General features: G+C 51.0%; 1 protein-coding gene across 34 annotated transcripts in view; it reads right to left on the bottom strand.

Moving 5' to 3' along the window:
* ttn.1 (titin, tandem duplicate 1) overlaps nt 1-21,236 on the bottom strand; it is a 210,403-nt gene that overhangs the window by 84,648 nt on the left and 104,519 nt on the right. For all 34 annotated transcript variants that reach the window (XM_075480395.1, XM_075480400.1, XM_075480404.1 and 31 more), the window contains 44 exons: nt 20,664-20,930; nt 20,101-20,367; nt 19,107-19,246; nt 18,900-19,026; nt 17,295-17,437; nt 15,896-16,019; nt 15,526-15,792; nt 15,355-15,452; nt 15,042-15,210; nt 14,615-14,884; nt 14,093-14,359; nt 13,744-14,022; nt 13,241-13,649; nt 12,998-13,122; nt 12,618-12,884; nt 12,247-12,516; nt 11,857-12,156; nt 11,472-11,774; nt 11,196-11,383; nt 11,004-11,118; nt 10,639-10,926; nt 10,399-10,550; nt 10,120-10,267; nt 9,861-10,038; nt 9,646-9,767; nt 8,502-8,789; nt 7,999-8,295; nt 7,722-7,908; nt 7,521-7,636; nt 7,108-7,407; nt 6,119-6,418; nt 5,462-5,567; nt 5,070-5,266; nt 4,679-4,987; nt 4,303-4,581; nt 3,815-4,114; nt 3,418-3,720; nt 3,133-3,329; nt 2,865-3,048; nt 2,439-2,741; nt 1,562-1,861; nt 851-969; nt 589-766; nt 135-419 (listed from right to left, as the gene is read on the bottom strand). In XM_075480395.1, coding sequence (XP_075336510.1) covers nt 135-419; nt 589-766; nt 851-969; nt 1,562-1,861; nt 2,439-2,741; nt 2,865-3,048; nt 3,133-3,329; nt 3,418-3,720; nt 3,815-4,114; nt 4,303-4,581; nt 4,679-4,987; nt 5,070-5,266; nt 5,462-5,567; nt 6,119-6,418; nt 7,108-7,407; nt 7,521-7,636; nt 7,722-7,908; nt 7,999-8,295; nt 8,502-8,789; nt 9,646-9,767; nt 9,861-10,038; nt 10,120-10,267; nt 10,399-10,550; nt 10,639-10,926; nt 11,004-11,118; nt 11,196-11,383; nt 11,472-11,774; nt 11,857-12,156; nt 12,247-12,516; nt 12,618-12,884; nt 12,998-13,122; nt 13,241-13,649; nt 13,744-14,022; nt 14,093-14,359; nt 14,615-14,884; nt 15,042-15,210; nt 15,355-15,452; nt 15,526-15,792; nt 15,896-16,019; nt 17,295-17,437; nt 18,900-19,026; nt 19,107-19,246; nt 20,101-20,367; nt 20,664-20,930 — 9,831 coding nt within the window. The remainder of the gene's footprint in view (nt 1-134; nt 420-588; nt 767-850; nt 970-1,561; nt 1,862-2,438; nt 2,742-2,864; nt 3,049-3,132; nt 3,330-3,417; nt 3,721-3,814; nt 4,115-4,302; nt 4,582-4,678; nt 4,988-5,069; nt 5,267-5,461; nt 5,568-6,118; nt 6,419-7,107; nt 7,408-7,520; nt 7,637-7,721; nt 7,909-7,998; nt 8,296-8,501; nt 8,790-9,645; nt 9,768-9,860; nt 10,039-10,119; nt 10,268-10,398; nt 10,551-10,638; nt 10,927-11,003; nt 11,119-11,195; nt 11,384-11,471; nt 11,775-11,856; nt 12,157-12,246; nt 12,517-12,617; nt 12,885-12,997; nt 13,123-13,240; nt 13,650-13,743; nt 14,023-14,092; nt 14,360-14,614; nt 14,885-15,041; nt 15,211-15,354; nt 15,453-15,525; nt 15,793-15,895; nt 16,020-17,294; nt 17,438-18,899; nt 19,027-19,106; nt 19,247-20,100; nt 20,368-20,663; nt 20,931-21,236) is intronic.

Genomic DNA, 21,236 nt, shown 5'->3' with positions numbered 1-21,236 from the left:
TTGGGGCTTTGGTAGGGCGGCTCATTTCTGACCCGTAGGACAAAGGGAGTAAACACAATGTTAAGACCGCACAAAGGGTTAAAGGGTTAAGCCTTCTGCAGGTTAAGGCTGTAATGTATCCATGGAACACTCACCCATAACATCCACTCGGGTCTCTGCGGTCTTGGTGCCGCTGCTGTTGGTGCCGGTGATCTTGTACTTTCCGTAATCCGCCCTCACGGCCTTCTTGATGAACAGAGCGCTGTTCTTGCCCTCGGTCTCTACGATCATCCTCTCTTTGTCAACTTCAGCATCATCTTTGGCCCATTTGACCTCCGGCTGGGGTCGGCCCGTCACCACAGCAGGGAGCCTCAGAGGGTCGCCGGCTTTGATCATGACGCCATTCTTCACAGAGTCATCGAACGCTACGACAGGAGTTTCTGAAGGAGACAGAGGGGGGGTGAGAACGGGCAAAGCTGCGACTCAGCTCTACAGGGAACCTCACACTGATTCAAACTTGATTTCAAGAAAGTAGCAAAACAAATCCTGAGTAAAATCTGTTTAGTTAACATGTGTCCACTTGGCTGTTCATCAAACAGCAGTTTCTACCTTGAGGCTCTTTGACGGTCACAGGTTCAGTAACACCAGGAGCTCCAGGACCGGCATCGTTGACAGCAACGATCCGGAAGTAAAAGTCTGCCCCTTCGGTAAGGCCTGTCACGGTGTAGGTCAGCTCCTTACACCTGAACTCTGTGCAGCGCTTCCACTCCTTCTCTCCGGCCAAAACCTGTGACCACAAACCCAGAATTTCACATTTCTGTTTTGGTTGCCCTGAAAAAGCTCGAAGCTCCCAGTGGGCTCATTTTCTTACCTTCTCAACGTGATATCCCAGAATGTCTCCTCCACCGTTGTACAGTGGGGGCTTCCAGGCTAAGATGACCGAGTCTTTGCCAGTGTCCACGACCCGTGGAATGGGGGGGCCAGGAGGAACTGCAGGGGCAGATTTAATATTTACATGTTATACAGATAAAAAAAAGAGGTGGTGTTGTGGCCATTTATGTTCTGTAAGTCATGGGTTCTATTGGTTTGGTTTTCTTTGGGATATTGGAATATACTTTGGTTGATTTGGAGTCAAGTTCTGTGGTTCATTTTTTGTATTTGAGATTGTTTAGATTATTTTGGTGACCCGCCCATTAATCAGACGGATTAAGAACACACCGGGGGCTCTTCTTTGTTGGTCAAATGTCCGCTGTGAGGACGGGAGGTGGTGCTGGAATGATTTTTTTACCACTTTTAGATCTTGTTAAATTCAAATACGTTAACTTTCGTTTTATTCCAAATTGTAAGAATTTTTTTTGTTATTGTTTTGTTCATATTTTTTTGTTGGTAAAAAATAAACTACATATATTTTAACAATCAACTGAAGTACGTGCAAGAACACCACCACCTGCTGCCACCCACAGGCCTCTGTTGGAAAATATCATTTGGAAATATAAAAGGCCGCGACATTAGGTGTACTGACACCAGAGTCAAACACCGGCTGGGTTAAAGCAGTCTCTGCTGCACTCTGATGAAAACTTACGGATGGCGTCCATGGTTAGGGTGCGTTCGGTGGGCTCACTGAAGGGCCCGGGGCCAGCGAGGTTCTCAGCACACACTCTGAAGATGTAGATGAGTCCCTCCATCAGACCTGTGACCTTCACATCCAGGGAGTTGAGCAGGGCCCGGTTGACCCGGGTCCAGTATTTGCTGTTCACCTCCTTCCTCTCGATCCAGTAGCCCAGGATCGGGCTGCCGTTGTCCTTCGGCTCGTGCCAGGAGATGCGGACGCTGCTCGCCGTCACCTCGTGGACTCTGGGGGTGTTTGGTGCGTCGGGAGGATCTGAGAGGGGTGGGAGTGACATAACTGCCTTTAGGAGACGTGGACTTTAACTCTCCTCTCAACAGTGTCATTAAAACTGAAATCCATCAGATTCCAATTGAACTCTTAACCTCTTAAGAATTTATATAGCTGTATATAAAACATGTTTTGTGTGTGTTTTAGCCTTTAAGTAGATGGTAAATAATGCTGAGATGATTAATTTCACTTTTGCACAAAAAATAAAATAGAAATTTTGGTATGTTGCAAATTTGGGACAACAGGCATCCTGGTCAATTTGGTATGTTTGGTATGTAATTTGGTATGTTGCTTATTTGCGACAACAGGCATAATGGTCAATAATAAGATAACAACAACACAGTAATATAACAGGGAAAAAACAATGTTTTTTTATTCAACTTTTTTTTTTGACATATTTATATAAAGGTTCCTAGGTCCGTAGTGAATATGGACTAACCGGCATTGGGGGAATAAAGATGCTATCTCAGCTGGTTGATTGAGTCAAACAGTTTGTAGCATATATGCGACAATAGGCGTTAAGGGGTTAACCTTTTGATTCTCACATGCTTTAAATACTCACTGAATTGGTTCTTGGCGACCAGTGAATCCGAGTTGCACGGAGGGCCGCAGCCATACTTGTTCTCAGCAGTGACTCTGAAGATGTACTCCTTCCCCTCGATCAGCTTGGTGACGGGGAAGCTGGTGCCCTTCAGGGTGGAGGTGATGGTGATCCAGCCAATCTCATCGTTCTTGTTGTCTTTCTTCTCCAGGATGTAGTTCACGATCTCGCTGCCACCGTCATCCTCAGGAGGCTCCCAGTTACAGATGACCGAGGTGTTCCTGATCTCATCGAAGGTGAAGTTGATGGGAGCGCCGGGTTTGTCTGCGGGACAACAAAAGCGGGACGATCTTTCATCTCAAGAGCACAATAAAAATGTACTTTTACTGATAAAAGCTGAGAATAATTATGAGGACACAAAGCAACGTAGATAGATTCCTTTCTCACCCAGGACATTGACGAAGCAGGTGGCGGTGGCGACACCGTGAGTGTTCTCCACCTTGATGGTGAAGTCGCCGTGGTCGACTCTGACGGCTTCACGGATCATCAGAGCTGACTGGCCTCTCTTGGTCTGATCCAGACCAAGACGCTCACGCAGAGGAGTTATAAACTCCTCTTCCGGTTCTTGGACCTGCAGGAATAGACACATTGTAGAATCTTCCAGAAATACGTGAAAACATTCAGGGCTCTGGGATGTCCCTGTGAGAACACAAACCTTGGCCTTGCTCTTCTTCTTCTTGACCACAGGAACAACCCTTTTGGTGGGCTCTTTGGTGACGTCCTCCTCGTTCCTCAGCCAGGTGACTTTGGGGTATGGAGAGCCGGAGATGAAGGCATCGATGCGGATCTCCTCGCCTTTCTTAACGCTAACACCGGACTGCACACGGGCATGCAGGGTGACCTTTGGTTTGTCTGAAAGTAAAAGCACAGGAATTTAAGCCTTGAGTGAATTAAATTGCATTTATCTGGCTGATTTTAAAGCATTAATCGTTTGACATACCAACAGGGTCTGCTGCCTTCATCATTGGCGTGCTACGCGACGGCTCGCTGACTCCGGCGGCGTTCTCGGCTCGGACTCTGAACTGATACTCCACATCTTCCTTCAGGCCCGTCACCACGAAAGACAAGCCGGGGACCAGGCTGGGGGTGACCCTCTCATAGCGGTCACCGTCCTTCTCAATCTTCTCCACGATGTAGCCCTGAATGGGACAGCCCCCGTCGTAGTCTGGAGCCTTCCAGGTGACGGTGATGGACTTGGACGTTGGGTCCTGAGCCTCCACCTGGAGGGGCGGGTCTGGTTTCTCTGTGTGGTCAGAATCAGACAAAGAATGTGAGCCGTCTCATCAGCCAGCACCACCACAGATCCATGCTCTGATGTTCTCCAGCTCAGAACTTACGCTTGACTTCTTCTGTCCTGACGGGGTTGCGTAGCTCCAGATATTCTCCAGCTCCGACCTTGTTGACGGCCTTCACCCTGAAGTAGTACTCGCAGTTGACGTAAAGGTCTTTGACGACGTGGGTCAGGACATGCTCTCCTGACATGACGGGCATGTACGTTTTCTTGGACACCTCACGGCGCTCCAGTGTATAGCTGACAATGGGTGTGCCGCCATCATCTTCTGGGGCCTCCCAGCTGATCTTACAGGAGTTCTTGGTGATGTCGCTGGAGGTCACGTCTTTACACTGACCAGGAAGTCCTGCAGGGAAGCAAAAATGTGTTAGAAGATGACTCCTGCTCAGCTTTTTAGATTATTTTTTAAAGCAGACCCAAAACCTCTTTGAGAAAAATGGATTCTTAGACCTGCTTTACAGAAACACAGAATTCTGTGGAACGTCAATAAACATCACTGTGTCAGATTTTCTGAGGTTGAATGAATCATCCTACCGATAACTTTGACGTTGGCGGTCCCGGTGGCAGCTCCCAGGCTGTTCTCCAGGGTGATGGCGTAGGCACCTGCGTCTGCACGCTTGCACTTCAGCAGCTCCAGGTGAGCGCTGTTCATCTCCACCGTCATAGAGAGCCTGTCGTCGGCCTTACACTCCACCGTGTCCTTCTTCCAAACCATCTTTGGCGTCGGAATCGCCCTGTAGGGGATGTTCAGGTGCAGCTTCTCTCCCTCGACCACAACCACGTCCTGCGCTTCCAGATCCATGGTCGGAGCACCTTCGGACCAGAACACAGGATCGTTACTCAAGATCAGTTCTCATGCATGTCGCTGCACATCTTTCACATCATTAGACAGAAATCTTTCGATGCTCACAGTCGGGATCCTTGGTGAAGACTTTGTCGGAGATCTCGGAGGGATCACTGACACCGATCGAGTTGATTGCGCGAACCCTGATGACATACTTCTTCTCTGGTTTGATACCATCATCGATCCTGAACTTCAGCTCCTTGATGGGTCTGTTGTTGACTCGAAGCCACTTCAGCTCCGGACGGGCCTCTGCCACCTCCACGTGGTATCCTGTTACCGGGGAGCCGCCATCCTTGGCTGGATGCTTCCAGGTGACGTTGATGTGCTCCCTGCTGGCGTCGACGATGGTTACCTCCAAAGGAGGAGACGGAGCACCTGGATGGAAGCACAACCTTTATTCATCTGGAGAAACCCGGATCATCGACTGTCACTGAAAGGCAAACTTAGTGTTTCTTACTGGTTGCATCCTCGATGGTGAGAATCACAGTGGGTTCGCTTGGATCTCCGACTCCGGCTTCGTTCTCAGCTCTGACCTGGAACTGCACCTCTGATCCTTCATCCACATCCGTCACCTTGAACTGAGTTTGTCTGTCGGGAGTCTTGCAGCACTTCAGCCAGCGAGTTCCAACCTTCTCTTTCTTCTCAATCACATACCTGGGAAGCAAACATTCTTTGTCTTGATGATCAGTTTGTAACACTACCAAGGCAAACCACAGTCTGTGTAAGTTTTTATCCCACAGAAGGATTTCCACCCCTTCCCGACACAGAATATCACTACTGAACAAACTGCATGTTGGTCGCCATCTTGTCTTCAGTAATCTGTTGTTTTACAGCAGTTATGTGTCTTACTTAGTTATGGGTCTGCCACCGTTGCTCTTGGGAGGTTCCCACTTCAGCTCCACATGTCTCTTGGTGACCTCCATCACTGTTAGGGCGTAAGGAGGTCCAGGAGTTGCTGAAACAAGATGCAGCAAACATTGATTTCCACACTGTTGCAAAAAGGCTAATTCTACTGGAGTGGAAGTCCATGTCTCCCCCTTGCTTTCAGAGGTGGTTGGCTGATATGGCTTCAGTCATACAGATGGAAAGACTCAGGTTCACAAGGACTAATTCAATGGGAAAGTTTCTGACTATTTGGGGGCCCTTCCTTGCCTCCCTGGATGAGATCAGGACAGATGATAAATAACTGGTAGCTTTACTGCATATTTGTTTATACACTCATTTATGTGTATGTGTGCTTACTAATGTCACAGGTATCTTTTTGTAATTTAATTTTGCGTGTCTGAGCCGGGGGGTTGTTACTGTTGTTGTTATTGTCATGTCTGTTCTACTTTTTAAATGAAAACAAAATAAAAAAATTATTTAAAAAAATATATACATATATGTTTTCCAGAAAATTTGATCCAGATGGAACACTGAAGGTCGCTGGCTTGTTCCAATCACTGTGGCTCATCACATAATTACTGAACCAAAAAGCAGCTCTCTGCTGTGTTCCTGGACACTTACTGAAGGTGTCCTTGGCGAGCACGGCGTCCTCCAGCTCGCAGAATTCTCCCATCCCGACAGCGTTCTCAGCAGCCACGCGGAAGACGTACAGCGACCCTTCGTTGAGAGGAGTCACAGAGTACTTCAGCTCCTTGACGGTGGTGTCGACGGTCTGCCAGGCCTTCCGCCTCACGTCCCTCTTCTCCACCACGTAGTTGGTGATGGGGGAGCCTCCGTCACTGCTGGGCGCCTGCCATTTCAGATCAGCGCTGATCTTGGTGATGTTGGCCACCTCCAGCCACTGAGGAGAGGATGGAGGGTCTGGCAGATGGAAAACGGGTCGTTAGGTTAGCATGAAATTCCTTCAGAAACTGGTTCCCACTGTTAGCCCGATTGTTTCATTGGAAGCCCAAGAACAAGCTGGAGAAGATTTAACCCTCCTGTTGTCTTGCGGGTCAAAAGTGACCCACCACCATGTTTAGCTGTAGAAAAAATACCTTAAACTATCTTTTTCCAACTTGAAATTTTATGACTTTTCCTAAAGATCATTAGAAAAAGTCATACTTTATTTTTGTTTATGTTTCCATGTGGGCTGTACACCACTAGGGCACAAAGATTGTCTTATGGGTCATTTCTGACCCGTGAATTATAAAAACATTTAAACACCAGAAAAAAGTTCACTGGTTTTTTCCCTTTCAATATAATTAATTCAGAAGTAATTACTTCACATTTATATAATAGCAATAATAAACCTTTATTATGTAAAAGAAAACTGAGAAAACAAGAAAACTGTTGGTCCAACTGACAGTTGGTTTGTGGTAAAAAAAAAAAAAATCATAGGACAAAGGGAGTAAAGACAATGTTAAGACCGCACAAAGGGTTAACGTCTTGGACATACATTGCATTTGTATGAGCAGAGTGTAAACGTACAAACTAGGAACATAGATTATTTAGTGAACTACAGAATATGAATACATAAAGTCTAAGAATAAAGCCAATTCATAACTTACAGAGTCTCTCCTTGCAGACGACGGGGTCACTGGGGTCACTGGGCTCACTCTCGCCGGCCTTATTGACGGCTTTGACCCTGAAGGTGTACTCCTGCTTCTCTATAAGCCCCTTCAGCTGGTGCTCAGTCTGGGGAACATCCTCTGCGATCCGGATCCATTCCTCACTTCCAGTCTTCTGGAACTCAATGATGTAGCTTTCAATCTTCGCCCCGCCGTCATGCTCCGGGCGTGTCCACGCCAACAAGGCTGAGGTCTTGGCAACATCCCTGATGACGGGTTTACCAGGAGCCCATGGAGGATCTGACAAAGAATTCCATCAGGTTAGAATCATCAGTTTACTCATATTTCCAACCCCTTTACTGTCAACACGTGATCCTGATGCATCTTTTAACCAAACAGACAACGTGACATACCGATGGGGTCTTTGATGAGCACAGGATCCGTCTCTGCGCTTGGTTTTCCAGGTCCAGCCAGATTCTCTGCCAGAACACGGAAGCGGTACTTCTTCTTTGTGGGGAGCCCCTTCACCCTGCAGACAGAGAGACAGTCAGAAAGCCTGCTGGATGATTCCTGCTGGGCAGTTCTTCCATTAGCTGCTCGTATGAACTCATTACCTAAAGGTTGTATCCTTAATGGGCAGTTTGTTGCATCTAATCCACTTGTCGCTCTCTGGATCAAACTTCTCGACCCAGTATCCGATGATGGGATTGCCGCCGTCCTCATCCGGCTCGAACCAGGTCAGAGTCACGGCGTCCTTGGCGATGTCGGAGGGAGTGACTCTGGTTGGAGGACCAGGAGGATCTGAAGCAGATGGACAACAACAGGAATTGAAAATGGAGTCGCCTGTACAGCTCAGGTTTGACAGAAAGGGTGCAGTGAGTGACAACATACCGAAGGAGTACTTTGCAATGATGGGTGTGTGCTCTGCAGGTGTGCCGATGCCATACTGGTTCTCAGCACTGATCCTGAAGACGTACTCCTTCAGAGCTGTCAGCTTGCAGGCCTTGAAGGTGGTGTGTTTCACCGTGGCCGACAGCTTGACCCACTCCTCTTTGTCGGTCTGACGACACTCCACAATGTAGTTGGTGATGGGGGAACCGCCATCGTCTCTGGGAGGGTTCCAGGCCAGGACGCAGGACTCGTTGGTGATCTCAGAGATATCGAAGGCAGCCGGAGGGCCGGGTTTATCTGATGAAGGAAGGAACAACAGGGGTCATGTCTCACCTCTACATGCTTTAAAGTGACAGAAACTAATGAAAGCTTCAGTCTTTCTGCTCTTTGATGACGAAGAAGTCATTTCCTGACCATCCGCTGCTTGAAGGCCATGTTTGCTGAATATAATTCAGACCTGGGACCTTAATGCAGTGGAACATAATCTGCGTGAGCCTCAGTACCAAGGATGTTGACATCGATGGTGGCGGTGGCGCGTCCACAGATGTTGACTGCCTCGATGATGTAGGTGGCGCTGTCTCCTCTGGTGGTGTTGCCGATGGAAAGCTTGGAGTGTCCTGGCTGGGTTTCGATGGCGATGCGGTCCTCAGCCCGCAGGACGAGGTCGGCCTTGGTCCACTTTATCCGGGGATCAGGCTGTCCTTTAACGTCTGCCGGAAGCTCGATCTTGGTACCGGCTCTGGCAGTCAGACCGGCCAGCAGCTTCACGTCCAGCTGGATCTCTGGAGGTTCTGTGGGTTTTTAAGAAAATAATTACCCTTTAAAACTCCACATGCTATCTTTTTGCTCATTACAACTTGCCCCATCAACACTCTTGGTTCCAGTTAAAGGCCCTAACCCGAAGGGGTTGGGGTTAGGTTAATTACCATCCCTTACAGAAGGGGTTGGGTTAGGTTAATTACCATCCCTTACAGAAGGGGTTCAGGTTATGTTCATTACCATCCCTTACAGAAGGGGTTGGGTTTGGTTAATTACCGTCCCTTACAGAAGGGGTTGGGGTTAGGTTCATTACCATCCCTTACAGAAGGGGTTGGGGTTTGGTTAATTACCGTCCCTTACAGAAGGGGTTGGGGTTAGGTTAATTACCATCCCTTACAGAAGGGGTTGGGTTAGGTTAATTACCATCCCTTACAGAAGGGGTTCAGGTTATGTTCATTACCATCCCTTACAGAAGGGGTTGGGTTAGGTTAATTACCGTCCCTTACAGAAGGGGTTGGGGTTTGGTTAATTACCGTCCCTTACAGAAGGGGTTGGGGTTAGGTTCATTACCATCCCTTACAGAAGGGGTTGGGGTTAGGTTCATTACCATCCCTTACAGAAGGGGTTGGGTTAGGTTAATTACCGTCCCTTACAGAAGGGGTTGGGGTTTGGTTAATTACCGTCCCTTACAGAAGGGGTTGGGGTTAGGTTAATTACCGTCCCTTACAGAAGGGGTTGGGTTTGGTTAATTACCATCCCTTACAGAAGGGGTTGGGGTTAGGTTAATTACCATCCCTTACAGAAGGGGTTTGGGTTTGGTTAATTACCGTCCCTTACAGAAGCTACCCCTCTGTTTGAAGGGAACATGATGCACACAGACCAGCCTACCTCTAGCATCCACAGCCTGGATCTCATCGGTGGCCCTGCAGGGTCTGCTGGCCCCCAACTTGTTGAATGCTCTGACTCTGTAGGCATACCACTGTCCCTCGATCAGGCCAGTAACTTGGAACCTGTGAGCAGGAAACACACTTTGTATCCACCTGAGCCCACACAGACAGCGGAGAAGCCGCTGCTCACTGACAGAAACAAAGGTGAAGTCTTACTTGAGCTCGGGGACGGGGTCGCCGCAGGGCTCCCACTTGTCTGAGCCCCGCTGACACTTGTCCACCACGTAGCCTTTGATGTTAGCACCGCCATCATACTTGGGAGGCTCCCAGGAAAGGAAAATGTTCTTGGCGCTCTTATCACGCCACTTGAGGTTCTCAGGAGGATCGGGGATAGCTGCAGGAGAAACGATGACATTCTAACAAATCTGCATCCTTAGCCCTGAGCCCGGGTCTCTTACTCAGGGTGAATACTCACTGGCAGGCGAGGACACGTTGACGGGCTCGTCCATGTACGCCGGCTCTCCGGGGCCACACTTGTTGCAGGCAATGACGCTGAACAAATACTCTTTTCCCTCGAGCACATCTGTCACCGTGTGCTCCAGGTCTATGACGCCGGTCACCACCTGCAGAGAAGTCACCGCACTGAGAATGCATCACAGCACGTCTACAGCTCACACAGGTTGTAACACTTTCTGAATGACTTCAGAGGACGCCGCGCCGCCGCTCGGCTCGCTGCCGCTCGGCTCAGACGTACCTTAGCCCAGGTCTTGCGAGAAACTTCTCTCTTCTCTATCTGATAGTGGGTGACTGGACTGCCTCCATCGTGCTCCGGGGCCTCCCACATCAGGTGGACGTGGTGTCGGGTCACCTCGGCCACCTTGAAGTCCTTGGGGGCACTGGGGCATGCTGGGAAATAAAACCACAGAGGAAGATGTTAAAGTATTTGCTTCCATTGTAAATATGGAAACAAACGGAGCAGAGAAGTCGCTGTTACCGATAACGTTGACTTCGATCTCTCCAGAGACGGAGGAGACGTCGTTGTGCAGCTGCAGGGCGTAGGTGCCTTTGTCTGGGCGGACGCTCGGCGCCACGGTCAGCTCTGTGAACGTGGGCTTCGTCACCATGGAAACACGCTCATCCGCGGTGGTCAGCTCCTTCTCCCCGAACGTCCACTTGGCGACGGGGGTCGGGTATCCGGTGATGGGCACTCTGATGGTGAGAGGCTGAGGGGCGATCACCTCCAGGCCGTTCCTGAAGCCGCTCAGGTCAAAGGTCGGAGCCACTGCAGACAGACAAGCGTTTTCCTAACTGGGCACTTTTTCCTGAGTTTGCACTGAATCTAAAGTCTTTGTCTCATACCGTGAGGGTCGTCAGCGAGCAGCGGCCCGAGCTGTTCGGCTGGATCGGAGAGGCCAGCAGCGTTCTCAGCACAGACTCTGTACAGGTACTTCTGACCCGGCTTCAGTCCAGACACCTGAGGGGGGAGCAGACGTCAGTGAGTCAGCTCTAAAGAAGTTGCTGATGGACAAACCAGGAGCTAAAGTTTGATACCCGGTAGACGAGGTCAGGACACAGTCTGGCGTTGCAGCGCAGCCACTTGTCGGTTCCCTCGTCGCATTTCTCGATGATGTAGCCGGTGATCATGCTGCCGCCGTTGGTCTTGGGCGTCTCCCAGGTCAGTGTGACGGCGGTTTTGATTTGGTCACTGAAGTTCAGGTTCAGTGGCGGGCTTGGCCTCTCTGCAGGGCGTGACAGGAAGAACGGTGACCTTCTGCTCTCTGACAGGAAGTGGAACTCAAACGTTTCGAACGGCTGCTTTTTACTCACCGATGGGATCCATGATCTTGACGGGGTTGGTGGCGGCGCTGGGCCTGCCGATGCCCGCCTTGTTCTCGGCTCGGAGCCTAAAGATGTACTCCTTGTGCTCCACCACGTCGTTCAGCGTGGCCGAGCGGTCGCTAGCGCCGCACACCATGGCCGCCTCCCACTTCACAGACGTCCTGTCGCGGAGCTCGATCACGTAGGCGGTGATCGCTGAGCCGCCGTCAAACTTGGGAGGCTCCCAGGTGACGGTGGCGCCGAACCTGTTCACGATGCCAACTGCGACATTTTCTGGAGCATCTGGAACGTCTGGGGGCAGAAAGCAGCGTGGGAGGGTTGGATTCGGGCACATCATAGCTGAGGGAAGCGAGCGGCTGTCAGTGGGACTTACCAAACTTGTTCTTGGCCTGAACAGCATCCTCGGTGGCAACGATGGGTCCGCTGCCGACTCTGTTCCGGGCGCAGACCCTGAACAGGTACTTGTTGTCCTTCTGGAGGCCACTGACACAGTACTCCGGAGTATCAGCCCGATCCGTTGCCAGAGTCCAGGTCTTACGTTTCACGTCGCGCCTCTCCACAACGTAGGCCACGATCTTGCTGCCACCATCGCTCTCAGGCTCCTCCCAGGCCAAGCTGACCTCGCCATCAGCGGTGTCGACCACTCTCAGGTTCTTGATGGGTCCGGGAACATCTGAAACCCACAAACATGTCACTGAGCACTCGTCCTTTCACAGCCAGCGTTGATCCAATCACAGGCAGGGATTTCAGGCTTCGGACTCACCGATCACGTCCAGGTTGATGAACGCCTCTCCCTCGCCGTGCTTGTTCTTGATGACCACTCTGTAGCGGCCCTGGTGCTCCTTGCTGGGGCTTTTCAGCCGGTATTCCGTCTTGTCAACGGAGGTGTCGATGTTCTGAACAGGCAGGCTGACGCCCTCAAAGAACCACTCAGCGTTGGCCCGAGGGTAGGCGTCGTAGGGCACGCTCATGATGAAGGGTTTCCCTGCATCTGTCACCAGGCTCTGGTCGGTGGTCTTGATCTTTGGAACGGCTGCAGAAGGAAACGGGGACGGCAGGTTTATCTTTCAGCTCACACATTTCCCATGATGCCTCTGACTTTCTGAGGCTCCCATGAACACAGAGCGGACTCACCTGCCAGCTCCAGCTTGGCTCGGGCATCCTTGTCCTTGGCCACGATCCTGTACTCTCCCTGGTCTCTGGGCCGGATCTCACAGACCTGCAGCCTGTGGACTTTCCCCTCGCTGATCATCTGGTACTTGTCTCCCTGGACGATGATCATGTTGTTCCTCATCCACTTCACCTCCACCCGGTCCTTGTTGAGCTCCACCTCGAACACGACGTCGGAGCCCGGAGGTTCGAACACGTCCTGCGGTGGGCGCACGATCTCCACCGGGGTTTCTGCGGGACACAGTGAGTAGGAGGTGACCTCGGGAAGGACCCCAACAGGAAGTTGATCATAGAGAAAACACAGGTTAGGGTCCGGAGAGTTTCACAGGTCCGGAGGAGCTCACCTTCTACAAAGAGCCTGGCTCTGGTCCTCCTCTCGTCCACGCCACAGGCGTATTCACATTCATCGTCAGGTCTGCACACCTTGATGGTCAGCCTGCATATCTTGCCTTCTTTCTCCATGTGATATCTGCAGAAACACAACAGACCATCAGAACTGGGTCCTGGTTTTAGGATCAGTGTAATCTGATATTTTTGTCTGCCAGCACAGACGGCGGTACCTGGGTCTAAAGTTCCCTTCGACCTACCTGGGTCCTTCTCTGATCTCTCGCCCGTTTCGGTACCACTTGATGACGGCCTTCTCTTTGGTCAGCTTGCAGCTGAACTCTGCATCCTGGAACTCGGTGATGGTCTGGTCCTTCAGCTGCGCCGTGAAGTCGGTCGGCGCCTCGCTGATGATCAGCTCGGCGGCACACTTGTCGTCTCCCACCACGGCGGTGTACTCGCCCTCGTCGTCCATGACGCAGTCTTTGATGGTCAGCGTGTGCCTGAGGCCGTCGGCCCGGTAGACGACGCGCTTGCTGAGCGTCACCTCCTGTCCGGCCTTCATCCACTTGACGGTCACCTCCGGCCGGTTCACCTTACAGACGAAGCTGATGGTCTTCTTCTCCTGAGTCTCGACGTCCTCGATGGGCTCCAGGAACTTCAGCTTCTCCTCTGCGGAGCCACAGAAGGATTCTCAGTGAGTTCAGATGAAAGTTCAGAGAACATGGGGAAGCAGAACGAAGCGGCTCGACCTTCAGTGGCTTACCTGTGACCTTAGCGCTGGCCGTGCACTTGGCATGCTCTCCTCTGTGATTGGTCAGAGTGATGCTGTAGCTGGCCTCGTCTCCCTTCTGAGCCTCTTTGATCCTCAGGGCGAAGACGTTGTCTCTCTGCGCCATCATGTACTTGCTGCTCTCGAAAATGGTCTCCTCGTTCTTCAGCCACTTGGCCTTCGCTCCCTCCGTGTTGGTCTCGCAGTTGAACACGATCTCGCTTCCTTCCTTCACCTGCGTGTCTTTAATCGGCGTGATTATCCTCAGTTTCTCTGGAATAGAACACAGAGTTTAACCCAAAGCTCTCTGATGAAGGAGGTGTGGAGGAGGGGAGCGTCTTACCGATCACACACAGCTCAGCCGAGGCTTTAACGCTCCCGATGTGGGCCACGTAGCCCCCTTCGTCCTTCACGTCGCAGCTCATCACGATGAGAGCTCTCCTCTTTCCTTCGCTGATGATCCTGTACTTGTCTCCCTCCTGGATCTCCTTGTCACCTCTGAACCACCTCACCTCGTAGGTGTCTTTGGAGACGGAGCAGGCGAACTCGGCCTTCTCCCCCTCCACCACCTCCTGGTTCTGAGGACGAGCGATGAACTCGGCCGCCAGCTCTGCAACAGAAGAAGAAGAGGAGACGAGCGTGTCATGGTTCTGAGTAAATCTGGGATCTTTGGAGGCTCCGAGTTCGAAGCAGAAGGAAGGAGGCGGTGTGGTCAGAGATCTATTCAATTCAATTCATTTTTATTTATATAGCGCCAAATACAACAAATGTCATCTCAAGGCACTTAGATAGTAAGTCCAATTCAAGCCAATTGGAATTCAATTAATTAATAATAATAAAGATCTGTTCCCCTGTGTTTACTCACCATTGAGTTTCAGCGTGGCGGACGTCCTGACCGTGGCGCTCAGCCGGCAGTTGTACTCCGCGGCGTCGGCCATCCTCAGGTCCTGGATGATCAGGATCCTTTTGCGCCCGTCCATGATCTGGTCGTAGCGGCCGCCCTCCGGCAGCTCCTCGTCCCCTCGGTACCAGGTGACCTCTGCGCTGACCTTCGACACCTCGCAGATCATCTTCACGCTGTCCGTCTCCGTGCCCTCAACGTTGGACAGGTTCTTGGTGAACCTGGCTGCCTCCTCTGAGGACAAACGGGACAGCAGCAAGGTCAGTGTTGGCTGTTTTACATCCGGTACAACAAGAACATCCTAAAGAGGGAAAGGCTTCTCCATCTGATGTCCATCTGCAGGGAAAACCTTCACCTGATGATTAAACACATAAAACAAGGAGTTCCTCACCGACGACGGTGAGCAGGCCGCAGGTCTTGGAGGTTCTGGCGTCGCATTCGTACTCGGCCTCATCGTCGAACACCGACTTGTGGACGATGAGGATCCTCTGGACTCCCTTGGCGATGATCTCGTACTTCTTTCCTTTCCTGATCTCGCTGCCGTCCTTGAACCAGCGAACCTTGAACAGAGTGGATCAGAGTGAGTGGAGACGTGTGAACCGTAACCTGGACCTTAGAACAGCGCCTGGTCTTTGGTTAGACCGTTCTCTGGTCTTTGGTTAGACTGTTCTCTGGTATTTGGTTGGACTGTTCTCTGGGCTCACCTTGGCGGACTCGCGTGACACTTCACATTCAAACTTGGCAGATTCTTTCTCTCCGACCTCCACGTCCTGCAGGGGCTTTGTGAACTCCACGTAAGGAGCTGTGGACACAGAGCTGGCGTCAGGACCAAACTCCACCCAACATTAACTCACTGAATTAAAAACCATCCTTACGTGTGACCTCCAGGAAACAGGAAGTCTTGAACTCTTTGGCGTCACACGTGTAGATCTTGGCGTCGTCAGGAGAGCAGTCGTGGATGACCAGCTTCCTCTTGCGTCCATCGGTGACCGTGTCGTACTTCTTGGTCTTCCTGATCTCCTGCCCCTCTCTGAACCAGCGCACCTCGGCCTTCTCTCTGGAAACTTCACACTCCAGCGTGGCGGTGGCTTCCTCCTCCACCGTCTGGTCCTCCAGAGGCTTGGTGAACTCCACCGGAGGCTCTGAAGACAGAAAAACACAAACCTTCAGCAGGTACCAACCCCACAGCGGTGCATCCGGCCTGTCTGATGCGTCCACTGCCTCCCGTGTGTTTGAGCGCTTCACCTCTGACAATAAGCTGAGCCGGAGCCTGGAAGTCTGTGGAGGTCAGTTTGACCTCGCCGGCCTCCGACAGCTTCACGTCTCGAACAGTCAGAGTGTGAACTCTGCCTGCCACCCGAGTCTTCACCTGCGGAGACGCAAACATCCGGAGTTACTTTCTGCTGGTAAACTTTCTGCTGCTAAGCATTTGAAACACAGACTGACTTTTAATGAGAAACTGCACATCCTGAGACACTGGATCACCTTTCAAACGGAGGAAAAACTTTTGTTTCTGCTGCTTTATGGACCTGAATCCTGCTGCTGTGCGTTTGGGTTAGGGTTAGCATATGTTTGCTGTGTGTTTGGGTTAGGGTTAGCATATGTTTGCTGTGTGTTTGGGTTAGGGTTAGCATATGTTTGCTGTGTGTTTGGGTTAGGGTTAGCATATGTTTGCTGTGTGTTGGGGTTAGGGTTAGCATATGTTTGCTGTGTGTTTGCGTTAGGGTTAGCATATGTTTGCTGTGTGTTTGGGTTAGCATATGTTCTCTGTGTGTTTGGGTTAGGGTTAGCATATGTTCTCTGTGTGTTTGGGTTAGGGTTAGCATATGTTTGCTGTGTGTTTGGGTTAGGGTTAGCATATGTTTGCTGTGTGTTGGGGTTAGGGTTAGCATATGTTTGCTGTGTGTTTGGGTTAGGGTTAGCATATGTTTGCTGTGTGTTTGGGTTAGGGTTAGCATATGTTTGCTGTGTGTTGGGGTTAGGGTTAGCATATGTTTGCTGTGTGTTGGGGTTAGGGTTAGCATATGTTTGCTGTGTGTTTGGGTTAGGGTTAGCATATGTTTGCTGTGTGTTGGGGTTAGGGTTAGCATATGTTTGCTGTGTGTTGGGGTTAGGGTTAGCATATGTTTGCTGTGTGTTTGCTGCTGTTTGATGTGTTTGCACATATAAGGCATGGTGTCTGCCTGAAGATAACCACAGCAGCTCTCCTATCTCAGCTTATTTTTAGCTACAGCAGATTTAACACAGTAGGAACGACCTGAAGCCCAGAAACAGGCCAGTGTCTTTTATTCTGAACAGTGATTCTGCTTCTTTCCAAGTGAAGAGAAAATGACTCCGTGATGAATCTGTCATCAGTGATGTCATCACTTCTTATTAATTATTGTACACAGGATGTCAAACATGAGTTATTCTTTACGGGGTCAGTATTTCTGAACTAAAGTAGGTGAAGACGGTCTGCTGGTTTCTTTTTCTTCCATCTTAAATTAACACAACAAAACTTAAACCATTATAAGTTTTTGTTTTCCTATTTAACAATTAAAATGTGTGTTTTTTATGAATAATTCACCTATAAATGAGAAGATTAAAGGAAATGAACTGACTTTCCTTTTGGTTGTGATGGTCTGTAATCATGAGGCTAACTCACCCGGTCGCCGGCCTCCAGCTTGTTTCCTCCCAGGAACCAGTCCACGACGATGCCCTCGTACGACAGCTCGCACTCGAAGGTCGCCGTCTCTCCGGCCGTCACCGTCACGTCCTTCAGAGGCTTTATGAAGGTGATGGAGCGAGCTGAGGAGGAGGAGGAAGAGCTCATGGTTAGCATGCACCTGCGGGACGCTGCGCTTCCTGCAGTCTGAGCTCTGAGAGCAGCAGAGTCCTGCTGACGCCCGACCCTTCAGATAAAGGCTGAGAGTGGAAATAACCACGGGGGCTGATTGGCCGAGGCCTGGCAGGACAGTGTGGGATGTGACACAGAAATCACTTCACCCCACAGGAGCTCAGAATATGAGAAGAACAGAGAACTTATTCTGAGCCGGAGAGAAGAAGCATTCCCACCTGAAGGATTCTTTAAAGTTTGTGTTTTAAACGCATCTTAGGAAAAGTGTTTCAGGCTCTGAACTCCAGACCAATCAGAGAAGCAGCTGGTGACCAGCTGGTAGGGATGGGAATTGATAAGATTTTATTATTTTTGTTTTTGGGCTTTTTATGCCTTTAATGATAGGACAGTGTGAGAGAGACAGGAAGCAGGGGGCAGAGAGATGGGGAAGACACGCAGCAAAGGGCCGCACGGTGCGGGAGTTGAACCGGGGCCGGCTGCATCGAGGACTAAGCCTCTGTACATGGGGCGGCTGCTTAACCCACTACGCCACCGACCGCCCCGAGAATTGATAAGATTTTTACAATTCCAATTCCATTTTCGATTCTGCTTAACGATTCGGTTCTTTGTCGGTTCCCTTATCGATTCTCATTTGGAGAAAAAGGACAACAAACCGGTCGATCAGCATCAACTTTGTTTAGTTTAGAAGTAACACGAGTCATGACCTCACAAACCCAACAACGGTGAGGTCCACATTGGTCTATCCTGGCCTGGGTAATTGAACTCTTCCTGCTCTGGTGAAAGGAGAAGCTGGAGGTAGAGGTGAACTGGGGGTAGTACCACCAGCCTCTGGCTCTGAGCCAGTCAGGCTCTGTCTCTCATGATTTCATCTAAATGTAATGCCTGAGAAGGCATTCATTTAACCTTAACCGTTACTAACAGCAGCTTTTACAATCAGGCAAATGGCGCTAACATGATAGGCAGTGTTTGTTAGTTAGTTACCTGCAGTGTTAGCCGAAGACATGCTAACGTTGCTAACGTTGCTGGGTTCAGATTCACCAACGTTAGTCCGGAGCGGATCGAAAACGCGACATTCATTCATAGTTATTGCATGTTGGTAGTATTTCCTCCCTTTGGTGAAATATTCACTTTGCAAGTTGCCCTGTTGTCGTCTTTTTTAGGGATGTGTAACCAAACTTTCGAGCGTTTGTACCGCTTGGGCGCCATGTTTACTGTTGGCTGCTGGCTGCGCTGGACTCGCCACGCAACGCTGCGTGGTGACGTCATTCGCGCCCACTGGAATCGATAAGGGAATCGTTTGCAAAATCGCCAAACGATTCCAAGGAACTGAAACACTGGGAACCGGTTCTCAACAAGAACCGGTTTTCGATTCCCATCCCTACCAGCTGGTGACCAGCTGACACAGCGCCTCACCTTTGACTCGGAGCTGAGCGTTGGACTTGGCGTTGGCGGCCGAGAAGTCGACGGCTCCGGCCATGTCCATACGGACATTATAGAGGATCAGCACGTGTTTGGTTCCTTCCTCTTTGATCTCCACATCCTGCAGGAAATCAGCACATTTCAGTCAGCTTCACATCTTTAGAGTTAATGGAAGAACTTAAAGGTTTCCAGCAGACTCACCGCAGACTGGTGCAAAGCCTCTCCCTTCAGTTTCCAGTTTCCGTGAACGTCCTCCTCTGAAATCTCTGTCTCGAACTTGGCGGTTTCCTTCTCTGTGACCTCCACGCTGTACAGCGGACGGACCACCTTGATATCGCGCTCTGAAGGGGAGCAGCAGACAGACCCTCTCAGTGAGAGCAACACAGTGACAAACCAAAGCTCCAAAAGCTCCAACTCTGAGAGCAACAAGTCTGACAAACCAAAGCTCCAACTCTGCTCTAACACAACAAGGAACTGAAGAACTTCAGATCGACTCTGGACTCTGACCCCGAGGAGTCTGACCCCGAGGAGTCTGATCCCGAGGAGTCTGACCCCGAGGACTCTGACCCCGAGGAGTCTGACCCCGAGGAGTCTGACCCCGAGGACTCTGACCCCGAGGACTCTGACCCCGAGGACTCTGACCCCGAGGACTCTGACCCCGAGGACTCTGACCCCGAGGAGTCTGACCCCGAGGACTCTGACCCCGAGGACTCTGACCCCGAGGACTCTGACCCCGAGGAGTCTGATCCCGAGGAGTCTGACCCCGAGGAGTCTGACCCCGAGGACTCTGACCCCGAGGACTCTGACCCCGAGGAGTCTGACCCCGAGGAGTCTGACCCCGAGGACTCTGACCCCGAGGAGTCTGACCCCGAGGACTCTGACCCCGAGGACTCTGACCCCGAGGAGTCTGACCCCGAGGACTCTGACCCCGAGGACTCTGACCCCGAGGACTCTGACCCCGAGGACTCTGACCCCGAGGAGTCTGACCCCGAGGAGTCTGACCCCGAGGACTCTGACCCCGAGGAGTCTGACCCCGAGGACTCTGACCCCGAGGACTCTGACCCCGAGGAGTCTGACCCCGAGGACTCTGACCCCGAGGACTCTGACCCCGAGGAGTCTGACCCCGAGGACTCTGACCCCGAGGACTCTGACCCTCATGAGGAAAACTCTTTCCATGCCAGGGAACAGCTCCTACCTTCGATGTTGAGGTTTGCGGTGGTTTTGTCCGAGCCGCAGTCGCAGGTGTACGCTCCGATGTTGGCCTTCTCCGCCTTCCTGACCATCAGGATGCGCCTCTTCCCATCGCTGCTGACGGCAATGTTCTTGGACGGCGTGATCTCCTTCCCATCCTTGAACCATTTGACGTCGGCGACGGCTTTGCTCAGCTCGCAGACCAGCTTCACCTCGTCCTTCTCCACGGCCGTGTAGTTCTGCAGCTTAGTGGTGAAGTACAGGTCACCCTCTGCAGAGGAAAACATCATCATCAGCAAACATCATCATCAGCAAACATCAGAGACGGTCTATGAGCCGCCTGATGCTTCTGACTCAGACTCAGCCTGATGCTTCTGACTCAGACTCAGCCTGATGCTTCTGACTCAGACTCAGCCTGATGCTTCTGACTCAGACTCAGCCTGATGCTTCTGACTCAGACTCAGCCTGATGCTTCTGACTCAGACTCAGCCTGATGCTTCTGACTCAGACTCAGCCTGATGCTTCTGACTCAGACTCAGACTCAGACAGATGTGTGAGGGCACTGACCGATAACGGTGAGCATGGCGGTCATGCTCTTGTCCATGGCCTCCACTTTGATCATGGACGTGTCGTCGATGGTGACCTCCTTGAAGGCCAGCGTGTGCACCTTCCCGTGGTCGGACATGTGCACCACCTTGCTGGGGTGCAGCCGGACGTCGTTCCTGTACCACCCCACTGTGATCTTGTCGTGAGAGAGTTCCACGCTGAACTCTGCGGTTTCCCGCTCCTTCACCGTCACGTCTTTGATGGGTTTGACAAACTCCAGGCGGATACCTGCCGGAGGAAGAGCAGGCAGGAAGTGAGACGTCCTGTGTGCATCAGGACTTAAACTGTGTCCCAACCTCTGAGGAACAGAAACTGTAAATCTGAGCAGTTTGACAGATTAAAACTTCACCCGTCTCTGTAAATTCATGTGTTTGTGTTTATACCGAGAACCGAGAGAAAGAAATCACTGGTCACAGGATAACGGAATCAGGAAGCTCATGAAAGACGAGATAACCACACAGGTTAGGTTTAGGAATATTTATATATTTTTATCTAATGTTTCATTTAGTTTCCACGTTAAACACTTTGGGTTGA

This window comes from Odontesthes bonariensis, chromosome 12 (assembly GCF_027942865.1).
Source record: "Odontesthes bonariensis isolate fOdoBon6 chromosome 12, fOdoBon6.hap1, whole genome shotgun sequence".
NCBI classification, from domain to species: Eukaryota; Metazoa; Chordata; class Actinopteri; order Atheriniformes; family Atherinopsidae; genus Odontesthes; species Odontesthes bonariensis.
This window is presented reverse-complemented; position numbering and strand designations above follow the sequence as displayed.